Source organism: Micropterus salmoides, unplaced genomic scaffold (assembly GCF_014851395.1).
Source record: "Micropterus salmoides isolate LMB-PRFRI ecotype aquatic unplaced genomic scaffold, ASM1485139v1 Ms_hic_scaffold_5, whole genome shotgun sequence".
Classification (NCBI taxonomy): domain Eukaryota; kingdom Metazoa; phylum Chordata; class Actinopteri; order Centrarchiformes; family Centrarchidae; genus Micropterus; species Micropterus salmoides.
The window spans coordinates 36,795,327-36,810,326 of record NW_024044237.1 but is presented as its reverse complement, the minus strand read 5'-3'; the positions used below and the strand labels follow the sequence as shown (position 1 = coordinate 36,810,326).

At 45.1% G+C, this 15,000-nt stretch overlaps 1 protein-coding gene across 1 annotated transcript in view; it reads right to left on the bottom strand.

Annotated features, from left to right (window-relative positions):
* mgat4b (alpha-1,3-mannosyl-glycoprotein 4-beta-N-acetylglucosaminyltransferase B) overlaps positions 1-14,607 on the bottom strand; it is a 167,103-nt gene extending 152,496 nt beyond the window's left edge. Inside the window, exon 1 of the mRNA XM_038700192.1 lies at positions 14,334-14,607. Within this exon, the coding sequence (XP_038556120.1) occupies positions 14,334-14,430 (97 nt within the window). The 5' untranslated portion in view covers positions 14,431-14,607. The remainder of the gene's footprint in view (positions 1-14,333) is intronic.
* Positions 14,608-15,000: the final 393 nt, after the last annotated feature.

Sequence of the window (15,000 nt, the reverse complement as noted above, 5' to 3'; positions counted from 1 at the left end):
TCAGGGTTTCTGTGTCTCTCTAAATGAAGCTCAGCTAATTAGGTTGATTTCTTTTAAAGCATCTTCCCGACATGAGGTGAAGCTTCGGGAGGAAACAGACGAGGACTGAAACAGCGAAGTCGGTCCTTCAGACGGTTTCTCCCGGTCTGTTGTCTGTCGGAGTGCAACCCGACCTCCCAGAGCTCACATCAAATATTCATCAGCTCCCTTCACAATGTCTTGGACTCTCCAGGAAACACACACACATAAGACACTGTGTGTGCGTGCGTGTGCGTGTGCGTGCGTGTGTGTGTGCGTGCGTGCGTGTGCGTGCGCTCCAGCAGCAGCACGATCTCATTACCATTAATGTGAATATTATGTTCCATAAGTAACGATAAAACCCACCAGATGATACCAGTTAAACGTCATTGATCCACAGCGCTGGAAAGGTGCTGTTGCTGCTTCTAAGAAAATATTGAACAAGTAGTGACAAACTGAACCTCCCAAAGCTCTCAACACACTCCACTCGTAAACCACAACGTTCGAGAAGTCCGGAAACAGCTGAGAAAAGGCAGAAAGCTCCGGAAAAGCTACTAAATGGACCTTGAGGAGAGACTGTTTCAGAAACCAGCGAGTGAACACCAGCCGCCTTGTGAAGCATCAATTCAGTCAGACAGTAGTTGTGATATGTACATTAATATAAATGGGGTGGACAGAATAATAGAAACACCTGACAGAAAGTTCAACAGCAGCCGTGTGCTGCGGCCGGATTTCAAACAACAATGAGACCCAATATCAGGAGGAAACTGATGATCCTGCAGAGTGGAGCTCGGAGAACAACCTGCTGCTCAACGTCAGCAAAACCAAGGAGATAAACACACTCCTGTTTACATCAGGAGAACAGTTTCAGGTTCCTGGGAATCGCCCAACATATCTTTGACCGGCCAAAACAAGAACTTCCCTTTTTATGTCACGTAAACATTTGTTTCAGTACTTTAATTTATTTATTGCTATTAAATGTACTTAAGACATCACAGTAAATTGTTTTTATTAATATTAATTGTAGGTTGTTTTAATTTATTAAATCATTGTGCAAAAAAAACAGTCTACATCAGTCTCTAATTTATTTCTGCAAAGAACAAAAAAATCTGAACCATTTCTGCACAAAAATAACTGTAGGTTGCCGTTTTTACTCGCACATCGTGAATCATTTTTCTGGTTCTATTTTAGGGGAAAATGCACGTGAAATACTGTGTTTAGCAACAAATCATCCGTCCTGAACCCGTCGGGCTGCTTCTTCTTCTTGGCGGTGCCGTTGACTTCCCTTCACGGTTACAGAGCTGTTCTACACGCTGCCACCGGCTTTACCGGAGGGGAACGTAGCAAACAGCGGGTATAAATAAACGGGAGATTTACGGGGAAATATTTTAACGGGAGGACACCGTGAGGGAACGGTAAAATAACGGGAGAGTCGACACGTATACACGTTACGGTGGTAGCTAGCTAGCTAAATGCTAAAAACAAGCACGACTTGACTCCAAGTCCCCAAACTCCCACCCCTTTACATATCTACACCAATCAGACGGAAGACACCTGAAATGAACATAAACAACAACCAATGAACGCCTCTAATCCGTGTGTTACACGGTTTTAGATCCCTGGGTACAGTGGGGAACACTTTAAGTGCGACACACAACAAAACACAACGCTGATCCGCAGTTAGCCGTCAAAAAGAAATTAAAAAGAATTTAGCCGCCAAACGGAAAATCTACCCACATTTGGCGCTTGGCGGATGTTAATATCCAGCTCTGATTGGTACGCTCTTCTGAGCATCAGTGATGGTTCGGTGCCTCCGCAGAGCCCAAAGGATACTAAAGGCTCGAATATACTCGGGAGTGGACGTGCACACGGACAGCTGTGGACTACTTGTATTTATACTACTTTCTGGAGTCAGCTTGGCCGACTCGTTCCACACATGCGCAGCAGATCGGTTGGTGCCCTCGTAGCGTCGTCGTCACAAAAAACGTTAAGCATGCGGACGTCCGCACAGACCCTACACATGCCCCCTTTGATGACGATTTTTTTGTCACGCGGACGTGGAGTATAATACTTACTTATAGGACAGAACCCATCACAGCCACGGCCTGTTCACCCCGCTGCCTTCTGGGAAGAGATACAGAAGTTTCTGCTGTCGCACCACCAGACTGCAGAGCAGCTTCTTCCCCCACATTCATCCTCAACACAGCAGCATGTAGTTTTATTTCAATGACTTGTTTTTATCTAGTCTAGGATGTGTCAAGAAACGATATTTCTGTACCAAGTCGATTCCAAAATTCTGAAAACATCCTCACTTTTCTACAGGGTGCCGGAGATCCAACACATGGAAGATGGCGACAAGTGCAGCTGCAGCTCCGCCGTCGCGTTTGGAAAGCATCTGATGTTTCATGTTTAACATCGTCGGTTTATGCGGCTGTTTCCTTCTACAGCGCCGTGTCAAAGCCTGGAGTTTTTCAACATGGAAATCTCAAACCACTGCCAGTACAGACAGAGACCACTGGAAACATTTCACACCGCAAGGTGCGCAGTGCAAGACTCATTTGTGACGATACTGACATGAAACCACCTCTCATCTGTCCTGGACATCCTCTCACAGCTGTTAGTTGTTCTTTGTAATATTCAAATGTTTTATCAGAGTGTGTGTGTTGTTTTGTTTTTTACCGTGGTTTCGGTATTATAAAGCATAAAAGGAACTACAACTTCACCTCGTTTCACAACCCTGGGTTGTAAAATGATAAATGAATCCACTTTGTCCCTTATCTTGTTTTTTCACTGCGACTGAATCCAACCTGTTTCTGACAAACAATAAAGATCTATCTGAATGTTTGGCTCGACTCCTGCTTCTTTTACTGCGACGAGGAAACTGAACACACCACGACTGGAGGAGGAGGTTTAGATAAAAATTAACTTTACCAACACACACACACACACACACACACACACACACAGACCTGGCTGGAAGCTGGAAACCACGCACAGGCTAACAGTAACAGCTCGTACCATGCAAACAGGAGGGCGTTTGGGGGGAAATGAGGCTGCCCGACCCCCGAGGAGAGGGCAGCAGTCACGGTCACAGACAGACAGCGGTGTTGGTGTGGTGATTTGACTCCTGCTGGTTTTAGCAAAGTGACACGACGTCAACAAGCGACTGTTTTAACGTACTTAGTTCAGCCTCTCACATTCCCAATGCCTAATGTTTGCATTTAATGAGCGAAAGAGCCATGAAAACGCCTTTCATCATGAACATCGCGTCTACTGAGGCGTATATTAGGCACCATGGACAGAGAGTGGAGGTCAGATTGTCATTAAATATCAGAAATAATTTGAAGTACAAGCTCAATTCTAGTAGGTTACCAATCAAAACACAGCAAAACAAGGCACATTTCAAAGTAAACATGCAGTCTGATTTCATTTTTGAAATGCATAATACTGTCACAAACACACAGACACACATAATATATTTTAATGCAATAGTGAAATTAGTTTCTCATATTTATTTCATTTAATAAAACTGATTCCAAGGTAAGGCAGCTGCCAAACTTTGCCATACTGATGCCTGTGTGTCTGCGTCCAAAGCCTCAAGACTTGTACGATTACGTCGCAGCCAACGCACGCTCCACGTTTCGATCAGCATAAATGCACGACTTCTGTGCTCAGATGCACCGAAAAGAAAATTCTTGGCCAAATCTGAAAAACTTTCCTGAATACCATACAAGGTTTTTATTTATTCTGCCTTTTTTTAACCACTGCATTTTTCCTCAGTGTTTCCCACAGGATGTGCAGAGACTACGGTGGGGGGTCCGGGGCCCGAGAGGGGCCGTTAAAGTAAATGACATGAGTCCATTTACTTTTAATGGAAACATGTAGCATGTTTTCTACTTTCTGTGAATATAATAAGTTAATCTTATTTCCATCCTGTACAGACGCCTTATTTTGAAAACCGGACGTTGTCACATGTGTTTCCTGCTTTGATAAATAATGTTGTATGTGCTTCTCGTCTTCACAGCCTCTCTTCATACTAAAGAGACAAACTGACAGGATAAAGTCTCTAACCTGCCTGTCAGCTCGCTCTGAGCCGCTTCACTTACCGTAAAGGCTGGAATACGTGTGCACTCCAAATATAGGCGCGGCTAGTTTAATCTCATTCTCACCGACAGAAACACTCGGTTCTTTTCTAAGAAGTCAGCCACAGATGGAGCAGATGTGCTGGGAGACAGTTCAGCAGAACAGCGTCTGCAAATGGCTCAGACTCTTTAAAATGCTTCCACACTGCCGACACGTCGCAGGAAGTGTTCTGTAAAATTGAATCAGTCTTTTGACTTATTAGGCCGAACACTGAAAGTGACTCCATGTGACTGTCTGCAGAGACAAACGACCAACTAAAGGTGAACTTGGTGGTCAATAACAAGTGAAAACATGTTTGCTCTCTTAAATAAACAGATGTGATCAATGATGAAACATCAGGAGTACGTAAAACATCAAAGCCAAATCAAACGGCAGATTGAAAAGAGGATCAGCCATCACTTTCCTGTACCACGGCCATCTGAGATTGATCAAAAGACTGATTGAAAGGTAGAAAGCTCCAGAACAATCCAGTAAGCAGATCTTGAGTCATTTACACGCCACTGTCTGAAAGCATTTGTTAAAAATGCTTTGAGAAAGGTTTACTTGCACAAACATGCAAAGCAGTTTGAATATAGCAGAAACAAACGTCGCCTTCACCACAAGGCTGGGCAATAAATCAATAATGATAATTATCGCAATATAATTTTCCTCAATAACAATATAATAAATGTTCAATATATCGTCAGTAAATATTTGTTTTAATTCATTTGAATCACAAACAAATTCTATTCTATTAAAATATTTATTTTGTTGAGCAAAGTGGGACTGAAAAAAAGACTTACTGATCGTATTTGTTAAAACAAATTCTATCACAATAGATTTGAATGTTCTACCTCAGACTTGTGAAGTGATCCTCAGTTTGGCACCAAGTATTTGTGAAGTTCTGACCATAAAGAAAAGTTTAAAGTTTGAAATGTTTTGACTTAATGGAGCTTTTTTATTCGTGTTGTGGACTCTCACATTTACCTGAAGACCATTAACTGAACAATAAATCTGAACAGAAAGGAAAGAGCAGGCTTCGTTGTTTCCCTATAGACACCGGCAGGATGTGGCGTTACGGCGAGCGCGTCACTTAGATGCCCGTCTATGAAACCGTCTGTGGCTTAGCGTTTAGAATTAGCCGCTTTAAATGCATCATCCTGGTTCAACTCAGGAACCGGCCCTTCAGGCGTGAGTTTCCCTGCTCTTGTTAATTAGCTCTTGACTTTTGCATGTTAATTGTTCTGTGCTGAAACACCAAGACAAACCAGCGCAACAATAATCCTGATTGTGATTCTGATCATTTATCTGTTACCACGGTTATTCAGTTTTATATCCATCAGTTCAAACGTTTCCAGCAGGACGATCAGAGCCGACAGCTGCAGGAATTAAAGTCTCAGCTTGTCTTTAGCAGCCTGTGAGTGACAGCTCGAACTGCAGCTTCTGTAACGCAGATCACACATTAATCTGCAGCTCACATTACACACACACACACACAAACATATAAATACACACATAGACAAACACACACGTATAAATACAAACACAAATAGAAATACAAACACATAAAACACACAAACATGTTAAATACAGAAAAATCCACACAATCTCTCAGCTTCCCTCATATTGACCGAACCGTCGGGGGAAGGACTGAAGGAGATGGAGATGAGGAAATGGTAAAAGGAAAGGAGGAGGTGTAATTAGACAGAGATGAGCAAAATAAATTCAGAGGAGAAAAACTCAGAGGGAAGAGAGAAAAGAGGAGGAGAAAAGAAAACGAGCAGAAGATAGAAGAGGGAGGAATTAAGATGGACGGATGGGAGGAAGAAGAGGAGGAAGGATGGGCGAGGAGAAATTAGGGATGCGAGTGAAAGGATGAAGAGCTAGAGGCTCTCAGGAAAGAAAAGGGAAATATAGTTTGTCGGTGCAGGTGTGAAAATGCGTATTTGTTCAGAAATCTGAATAAATGTTTGCAGTGAATTACAACAAAGGAAAGAGGAGTGAAAGATTAGAGAAGATCAATACTCCCGCCAGAGAGGGAGCCTCCCTCCTTTCTCTCTGGTTTCCTGACCGCTAACAACAATCCAATGCTACTACAGCCTGTACTGCAGTACACAGAAATACTACGGAGCCTGCAGACACGCAGTCACTGAGCTCCTCTGCTAACAAATCTCTTATTTCTAATTGCTCTGTTCTATCAGGGATGTGCGAAACATTCAGGCGGCAGCTTCTCATTCCTTCGCCGGACTGACCGTCGCTTTCACAGGTTTAAAAGAAACGTGTCTCCGCTAAAAATACGCCGAATTAGCTGTAAGCAGCTCCTGTTAGCAGTGCACCCATGAATGTACAGACAGCTGTCACTGCATTACTGCGATGCTGAAGGAAACTTAAAAACATGAAGATTCTCAGGCAAGTTCTGCAGTGTCGTTTCTCTCTTATCTAAGCAGATTTCTGGGCGTTTTTTCTGGACGGACATCAGAGATTGTGATATGCTCGGGAAGTTTATGTCACACTGAATGATTCAACATGTGTTTCGAGTCTTTAAAGGTGCGATATGAAATTCTAAGTGTTAAATAAAGTGCTCCTGGGCGTCAGGAGGACGGCTCGCTGACGCCCAGTGTCCACTGAAAAGACTTAGACTCAGTGTTTTTAATGTTTTAATGACCCGGGTCCGTTTGTTTTGGAGAGGAGGCTGCCGGTAGAAAAGTGAGCTAATGTTGGCAGCAGCAGTAAACACACAAGCTGCTAGCTTATTCTAGAGATGTGCGGATTGATCCTAGAGTATCGATATTTCTGATACCAACGTTTCCTGCTCCAGGATCAACACTCATATAAAAAGGAATCGATATCTAAACTCAGTCATTTGGAGTGAGTGTGTGTTTTATCATAAGTATCTTACTGTCACCGGGACGGTCTAATTAAACTGGGTTGATAGGAACTACTTTTCCTTCCGCCTGCTCCGCTCTGTGACGGAGCTTCTTTGAAGTGAGCCGCTGCAGCTCTTTACATTTCCCGCCACTGAATCCTGCCTCAGGCCGACTGTAGAAACAGGCACGTCTGGCTGTGTTTGAGCTGCGAAGCTAATAATGTTGCTCTGTGTGATGTGAAATACTTTGGCAACACCGCAAACTTCGCTAAACATCTGAGATGGAGTCAAAATAATATGATGATGTTACGAAGCGGCAGTTCTGAGCAGGAGACTTTTACTATAATTAAAGAATATGACAGTAGTTTGATGTCTTGTCATTATGCAGCTGTTATTTTGAATTGGTAAGGCCACAGGCTGCTCCTTATTTCTCTCAGACACACAGAAACCGGAGAGGGAGGTCACATTAAACTAGAAATAAAACGTGTAGAAAGTATCGGCAGTACCGGCCTGGGTGTCACTTGGTATTGGATCGGAAAGGAATTAAGTGGTATCGCACAGCACTAGCTTATTCCCCCACACAGATTTGCCTCAGCTCGCTTGGAACCTCGACGGAGGCGATACCGAAAAAAATACCTTGTACTTTATTCCCACTATAGACCATGCGGTGGAAAAAGAGAACTTATGGATCTGAGTTATAGATGTTGTCTGACGCTAAAGAGAAACAACAAACAAACTGCAGCTTTAAGGACTCAGTGCTACAAAAATACGCACGCACACACGCACACGCACGCACGCACACACGCACACACGCACACGCAGACGCAGCTGTATTTAAACCAGACTATGAGAGAATAAAAGCCTTCATGGATCAACTCTGCAAAATACCACAGAGGAAAGTAAAACCAAGATTATATGACAGTTAAACAATGCCAGGCAGGATGTGTGTGTGTGTGTGTGTGTGTCAGGTGGACAAGGCCAAGCATGTTCACTTCCAGGATGAAAGAGGCCGATGCGTCATTTAATCACTATGAGCCGTCTGCACTGTTTGCACGTAGTAAACCAATCTGTGTGTGTGTGTGTGTGTGTGTGTGTGTGTGTGTGTGTGTATGTGTGTTCACTGTCTGGTGTGAATGGGTAAAAACTGACCAGATCTGGGAGGAAAATGAGGTTTTGCTCGCAGCCAAACGCACAAGAAACAGCATTTTTATTTGAAATTCACATCACTGGTCATCTGATCGATCAGTGCGTTAGTTGTGCAGCGGCGCCTTCATCTTACCTTCTCCTGTATATTACCGTTCTACCCTGCTGTCCTACCCTTTAATATTTCCCTGTAAATCTGAAGAAGAAGAAGAGCAGAGCGAGCGGTTCAGGACTTTACGATATGCGAGTAAAGACCTGCAGTAATTCTTCTGCATGAATGATTATAATTATTGACAAGTTATTACTTAACATTAATAAATGAGAGAGCAGCGTAGACTGAGCTTCTTGCACAGGGATTAAATGAAACTGGAATATTAGTAAACTATTATGAAATTATAATGAATGTAGTAACTATAAGTAATATATTAACATTATACTACATGGCCTGCGGAAGAGGATTAGCGCCACACGTGAATATTATTTTTTTTTGAGTTCTGAGATAAGTCAGAACTCAAAAAATTCACATGTGGCGCTAATCCTCTTCCGCACCTTTACTGTGAAATTTACACAGTACTTTTAGAAACTTTTATGGAACCTATAAGAACGTTATTCATTTCCACGTTTCATCAGCTGATTTTTCTGACGGCTGCTTTCGGTGAGATCGGCCGGATGTGCAGCTCTTTTCCTTCGCTCGCTTCTTCAGAGTCTGTAGTTTAGTGACTTGTAAACAAAATGATTCTCCGTGGTTTATTTTCAACAAACCGATCAAAAACTTGATTTATATTCCTTTTCCACATCTCACAGTGGTCACTAACTATTTCACTCCTCTCTTATTCAAAAAAAAAAAAAAAAATGGATCACCTTGCTTGTCCATAATAATAATAATAATAATCAACTATTATGGAATATTTGGGTATTGAAAGAAGTACTCTATTATACTGGTATTTAAATAATACCCAGTCCCAGCCGCCACAGAGGGTAAGATAAACACACAGCACAGCCAATCAGAGGGCTAGATTAAAAGGTGATGACCTCTAAAAACCTCTGACCTCACCGCTGTTAACATGACATCACTGCTGCATTCTCAAGAGGAATTAATAAATCAAACGCACCTTCACTGACTGAACTAATTTCCCTGAGTGCTACGACACACACACACACACTCCTCCTGGTTAACTGCCATCAGCGTGTGAATCAATCTCCGCTCTGCAGCAGAAACACGCCTTCGTCCGGAAAGGATGCAGAGGAGCATGATGGGAGTGACAGCCCAGCAGAGACCCTGAGAGCTGTGTGTGGTATCAGGAAGACGGGTGAGTCACAGCCGCGTCCGATTCCGCTGAACTTTTGGTTTAATCACAGGTTTTGGCATCACAACAAAACCACGCTGTGGTACTCTGTACACCGTGTAGTACTCTCTGTCATTTCTCGGTATACTGTACTAGTATTCTGTGGGAGGGTATTCAACTGAAAATGAACAAACCCAATTTTAGTCATGACTGTATGTTCAATAAATCCAACATACAGGCGACAAACACAAGAGAGTACACGACCAGAGAGAGAGAGAGTACACGACCAGAGAGAGAGAGAGTACACGACCAGAGAGAGAGAGAGTACACGACCAGAGAGAGAGAGAGTACACGACCAGAGAGAGAGAGTACACGACCAGAGAGAGAGAGTACACGACCAGGCAGAGAGAGTACACGACCAGAGAGAGAGTACACGACCAGAGAGAGAGAGTACACGACCAGAGAGAGAGTACACGACCAGGCAGAGAGAGAGAGTACACGACCAGAGAGAGAGAGTACACGACCAGAGAGAGAGAGTACACGACCAGAGAGAGAGAGTACACGACCAGGCAGAGAGAGAGAGAGTACACGACCAGGCAGAGAGAGAGAGTACACGACCAGAGAGAGAGAGTACACGACCAGAGAGAGAGTACACGACCAGAGAGAGAGAGTACACAACCAGGCAGAGAGAGAGAGAGAGTACACGACCAGAGAGAGAGTACACGACCAGGCAGAGAGAGAGAGAGAGTACACGACCAGAGAGAGAGAGTACACAGAGAGAGAGAGTACACAGAGAGAGAGAGTACACGACCAGGCAGAGAGAGAGAGAGAGTACACGACCAGAGAGAGAGAGTACACAGAGAGAGAGAGTACACGACCAGAGAGAGAGTACACAGAGAGAGAGAGTACACAGAGAGAGAGAGTACACGACCAGAGAGAGAGAGTACACAGAGAGAGAGAGTACACGACAGTCACATTACTTCCTTGTACTTGTTCACTGAAGATTTTCTCCAAATAAGTTATTAAAAGTAATACGTGTATCAAAGTGTACTTGCAGGCGTGTTTTGGTCTCACTGCTCTGGTCCAGTACCCACTTCCTGTCCTGCGTGGGCGCTGTTCTTTGTGCGACTGTGTGAAGCTGCCCCAGGTAACACCTCCACCTGATCCCAGAGCAGCTCCAGGAGCAAACACGCAGCTGTGCGAACTGCAGTCACCTGCAGCCTACGCAAACCAGGTCACCAGGTCAGGCGTTTATCGAGCGAAGACGCACCGTCGGGCCGAGGAAAGCCTGCCTCCTAGTATCATCGGCAAAATGCACTTTCAAGTATCCCGAGTGAAAGTACTCGTTATGGCCTCTTTCAGAGTTCTGAACGATGAAAGATGCTTTTTAATGAGACAAAAGAAATTTAATGATTTAACAAATTAGGGCCGAACGGTTTGGGGGGAAAATCTAACTGGGTCACTTTTCAGTGTGAAATAGATAAAACATTACAACATGAGACACGGGGAGATTTTCAAAATAAAACACCCGGTCGTATATCAACAACAAACTCGGTAGATACTTAACCACGGAAGAAGCACAAAATCTGAACAGGTCAGCAAAATCAGGCAGGCAAAACGCTCTTATTCTGAAATGCCGCATGTGGGATATGAAGCCGTGCAGAGAAAGAACCAAAACGGCTTCGCAGAGAGCTGTGATCGGGAAGGCACAAATGACGTGACGCTAAACGCTGCTGGAAGCTCTGCAACATATCCAGGTGTATGATTAACCTACAGTTTTATTCGCCGTCTTCACGATTAGCTAATCACGTTCTTTCAAAACGCTCTGACAGCAGGTGTTATTTACAGAACTATCAGTGTGTTCGGGGAAATGAACGAACCGTCGGTGCAGATGAAAGGTTTATTTGCACAATAAGAAAACATGAAATGCAGTTTAAACATAAATCAAACTTTGTTTAATGCTCAAAACCCTCAGATATTTCAGCTTTGAATATGTCTTTAAACGGCGTTAAAATATCTGCTCATCTCGTTCTGGTGAGCCAGTTATTGTGCATCATCACAGCCCTAATCTGAGCCCTGATGTCCAGCCGCCACTTCTCAACACAGTGACGTCTGCAGCCCTGACTTCCACCGTCCGAAAGGAGGAAGTGATGAAAGAGAAAGAATCTGATGAAAACAGATATGTAATCGAGTGTTTTTGTGTTCACGCTGTGTTGACTTCCCTACAGGCCACTTCAACTTCCTCTCAGCAGATCGTCTACATCAGTCTGCAGGATTCATGCGCGTCCATGCAGGCGTCTGTGGAACGCCGGCCCTGATATCATCACCAGATGGGTATCAGCAGAACCAACAGTCTGCACACGCTTCACAGCCAGTCCATCGAGGGAACCGAGCTAAGAAAGCAACTGCTGGCGTGTGCTGTGTTTAAAACCAAGTGCTCCCTTGCAAAGCCGCCGGTCCTCTCGCATGAGATTTCTCAGCTGAACTTTAAGGAGAAACATTTCATGCTGCAACAAAAACCAGAACGCCACCCCTCTCCTCCCAGCGTGAAATCTGTCACAAACCAAGCGCTCCCTTTCATCAGGACCGGGGAGCCACCTGCCCAGGCGGCTCCCCAAAACCTACAGCTGCACCCCGCTCCCCTGCTGTGACACAAACCAAGCGCTCCTTTTTAGCTGAGTGATTTGTTCCTGCAGCAACAACAAGCAGCTGCAGAAAAGAAAAAAAAACACGTCCGTCCCACTATCTCCACCTCCCTCACAGGCTGTAAGGGGTCCCAAACCAAGCGCTCCCATGGACATGCAGATGACGGCTGAGCCTACATCACTCCGGTGTGTAAACACTCACACGTTGTTGTTCCACCATCACACTGCAACAACAAATAGTAAAAAACATAAATAACAAACAAGCCTCCATCCACGCGGTCACCTCCACCTGGCTCTGTCTAGTGTCCCAAACCAAGCGCTCCCATGGACATGCAGATGACGGCTGAGCCTACATCACTCCGGTGTGTAAACACTCACACGTTGTTGTTCCACCATCACACTGCAACAACAAATAGTAAAAAACATAAATAACAAACAAGCCTCCATCCACGCGGTAACCTCCACCTGGCTCTGTCTAGTGTCCCAAACCAAGCGCTCCCGTTCCCTCCTCTGTAGCAGCTGAGGACGCCACCCCTCGCTCCTTGCACAAAAAGGCCTGCAGGCTACAAAAACAAACTCACACTTCTTCTGTCATCCATCCACACCCCCTCTCTCCTCTGGCATGTCATGCATCACAAACCAAGCGCTCACTTCCCCTCCAGAGTGCAGACTTTTTTAAACATCCTCACATTATTCTTTTCCAGCAGCAGAAATGATTCTTTCCAACAATCAGCTGCAACAAAAACAAAATGTTATTAAATCAAATTTTAAAAAGTGCTGGCTTGACAAACCAAGCGCTCCCTTGATTACCTCATAACCTGGACCTTCCACTTCATATCTACTGCATCTTTTCTTTTTAACCCCTCCTCAGCCTCTTCTCCCTCTCACTCCCCCGTCTAGATCCTCTCCCCTTTCCTGACAAGGCTAACACAAAACAAGCGCTTCCTCGATTAGCATCTGCTTCATCTAACTTTTCTCTGCAACACGTAGCATCTTCTTTTCTTTCTGCAGAGCACATAGTGTAGCTGCAACTAAAAACAAACCAACCCCTCCTCTTCTACATCTCCCTCTTCCATTTTGACCTCTTCAGCTGGCATGCACCGCATCACAAACCAAGTGCTCCCATCATTAACTCAGAACCTGGAGCGTTCCTCTTCATGCACATAAAGCATGATGCTGCTACACACAGTGGAGATGCTACAAAATCAAACCAACCCCTCCCACCTTCCTACGGCCATCTAGACACTATGTTGACATGTGATTCATCACAAACCAAGCGCCCCCTTAATTATCTCAGAACACGGTTCCTTCCCCACACATCCACGTTTAACCTGCAACCAAAACAACCCCCCCCGCTCCCACCTTTCCCCTTAGCTGGCATATGGTGTATCAAAAAACAAACGCTCCCCTTCATCACCTCAGAGCCAGAGCTTTCCCTCACATGCACAACCACAATGTGTTTTTTTTCTGCTACAAAATCAAACCCAGTGCCACCCCCCCCCCCCCCTTCTCCATTTCCACTCTCTCCCCTGAAATGGCACGTAATGCATCCCAAATCAAGCGCTCCCCTTACATTTTCTGCAACACAAAGTGAAGTTGCCACTAAATCAAACTAACCTCTTCCCACTTTGTATTTCTCTCCTCCGTCTAGACCCTCTCTCCTTAGCTGGCATGTGATGCATGACAAACCAAGCGCTCCCTTCATTACCTCAGGAGGTTGTAGCTTCTCATGCACAAGCATCTCATGTTTTACTGCAACATTGGGACTGAAACAAAATCAAACGAACCACCTCCTCTCACCTGCTTCTTCCTCTAAGCCCTCTCCTCTTTGTTGGCATGTAATGCATCCCAAATCAAGCGCTCCCTTCATTACCTCACTGCTGGAGCTTCCCCTTGCATCACCAGCATCATGTGTTTTTTTTCTGCAACACGAAGTGGAGCTGCAACAAAATCAAACCAACCCCTCCTTTAATTCTCTCCTTCCTCCGGGCCCCTCTCCTCTTATCTGGCATGTGGTGCATCACAAACCGAGCGCTCCCTTCACCTCCGGACCATCTGAAGCCTGCAGCCTCCCTTTCACATCAACACCATCATGTTCACGTCTTTTTCTCCGCAACATCCAAGAAACACAACGCGGAGCAGAAACAAACCCAAGCCGAGCTCTGCGTGGCGACCCGCCCTCCTCACAGCGGCGTGTGTGGAGCGTGGAACACAAACAAACACACACCGGGACGCACCGGGATCGGGTCTTACCTCTGGAGCTGCTGAAGGCGGTGTACCAGGACAGGGAGACCAGCCCGCACAGCCCGAACAACAAGACCGTCAGGAAGGAGACATTTCGGAGCCTCATCTCCGGAGCCCCGGGAGCATGTCCGCACCGAGAGGGGGGAGGAGAGGGACGGAGGGAGGGATGGAGGGAGGAGGGGGGGGGCAGGTAGAGAGAGAGAGACAGGTAGACACCGAGAGAGAGAGAGACGGTGGGAGACGGAGAGGCGGGCGGAGCTGTTGCCGTCTGAGCAGCAGCAGCGAGACTGAGGAGAGAGAGAGGGAGAGAGAGGGAGAGAGAGAGGGGGGAGGAGACAGAAACAGGTGGAGAGACACCAAGAGGAGAGAGAGAGAGAGGGAGAGAGAGGGGGGAGGAGACAGAAACAGGTGGAGAGACACCAAGAGGAGAGAGAGAGAGAGAGCGCGCTTAAAATAAAAATAAATCATATAAATAAAATCAGATTACACAATGACTCACAAGAGGCAGCAAAATAAAGATTAAATTATAAATATGGATTCTGTAGGTGGAAGAAACAAACTAAAACACGTGACTCAATGAAGAGGAAGCCTAAAAACTGATTAGTGCTGTTTGTTTCTTGCGTTTTACTAGATTTGCTGCAGAATATTTTGCGGTCTCCTCCACATATGATGACAC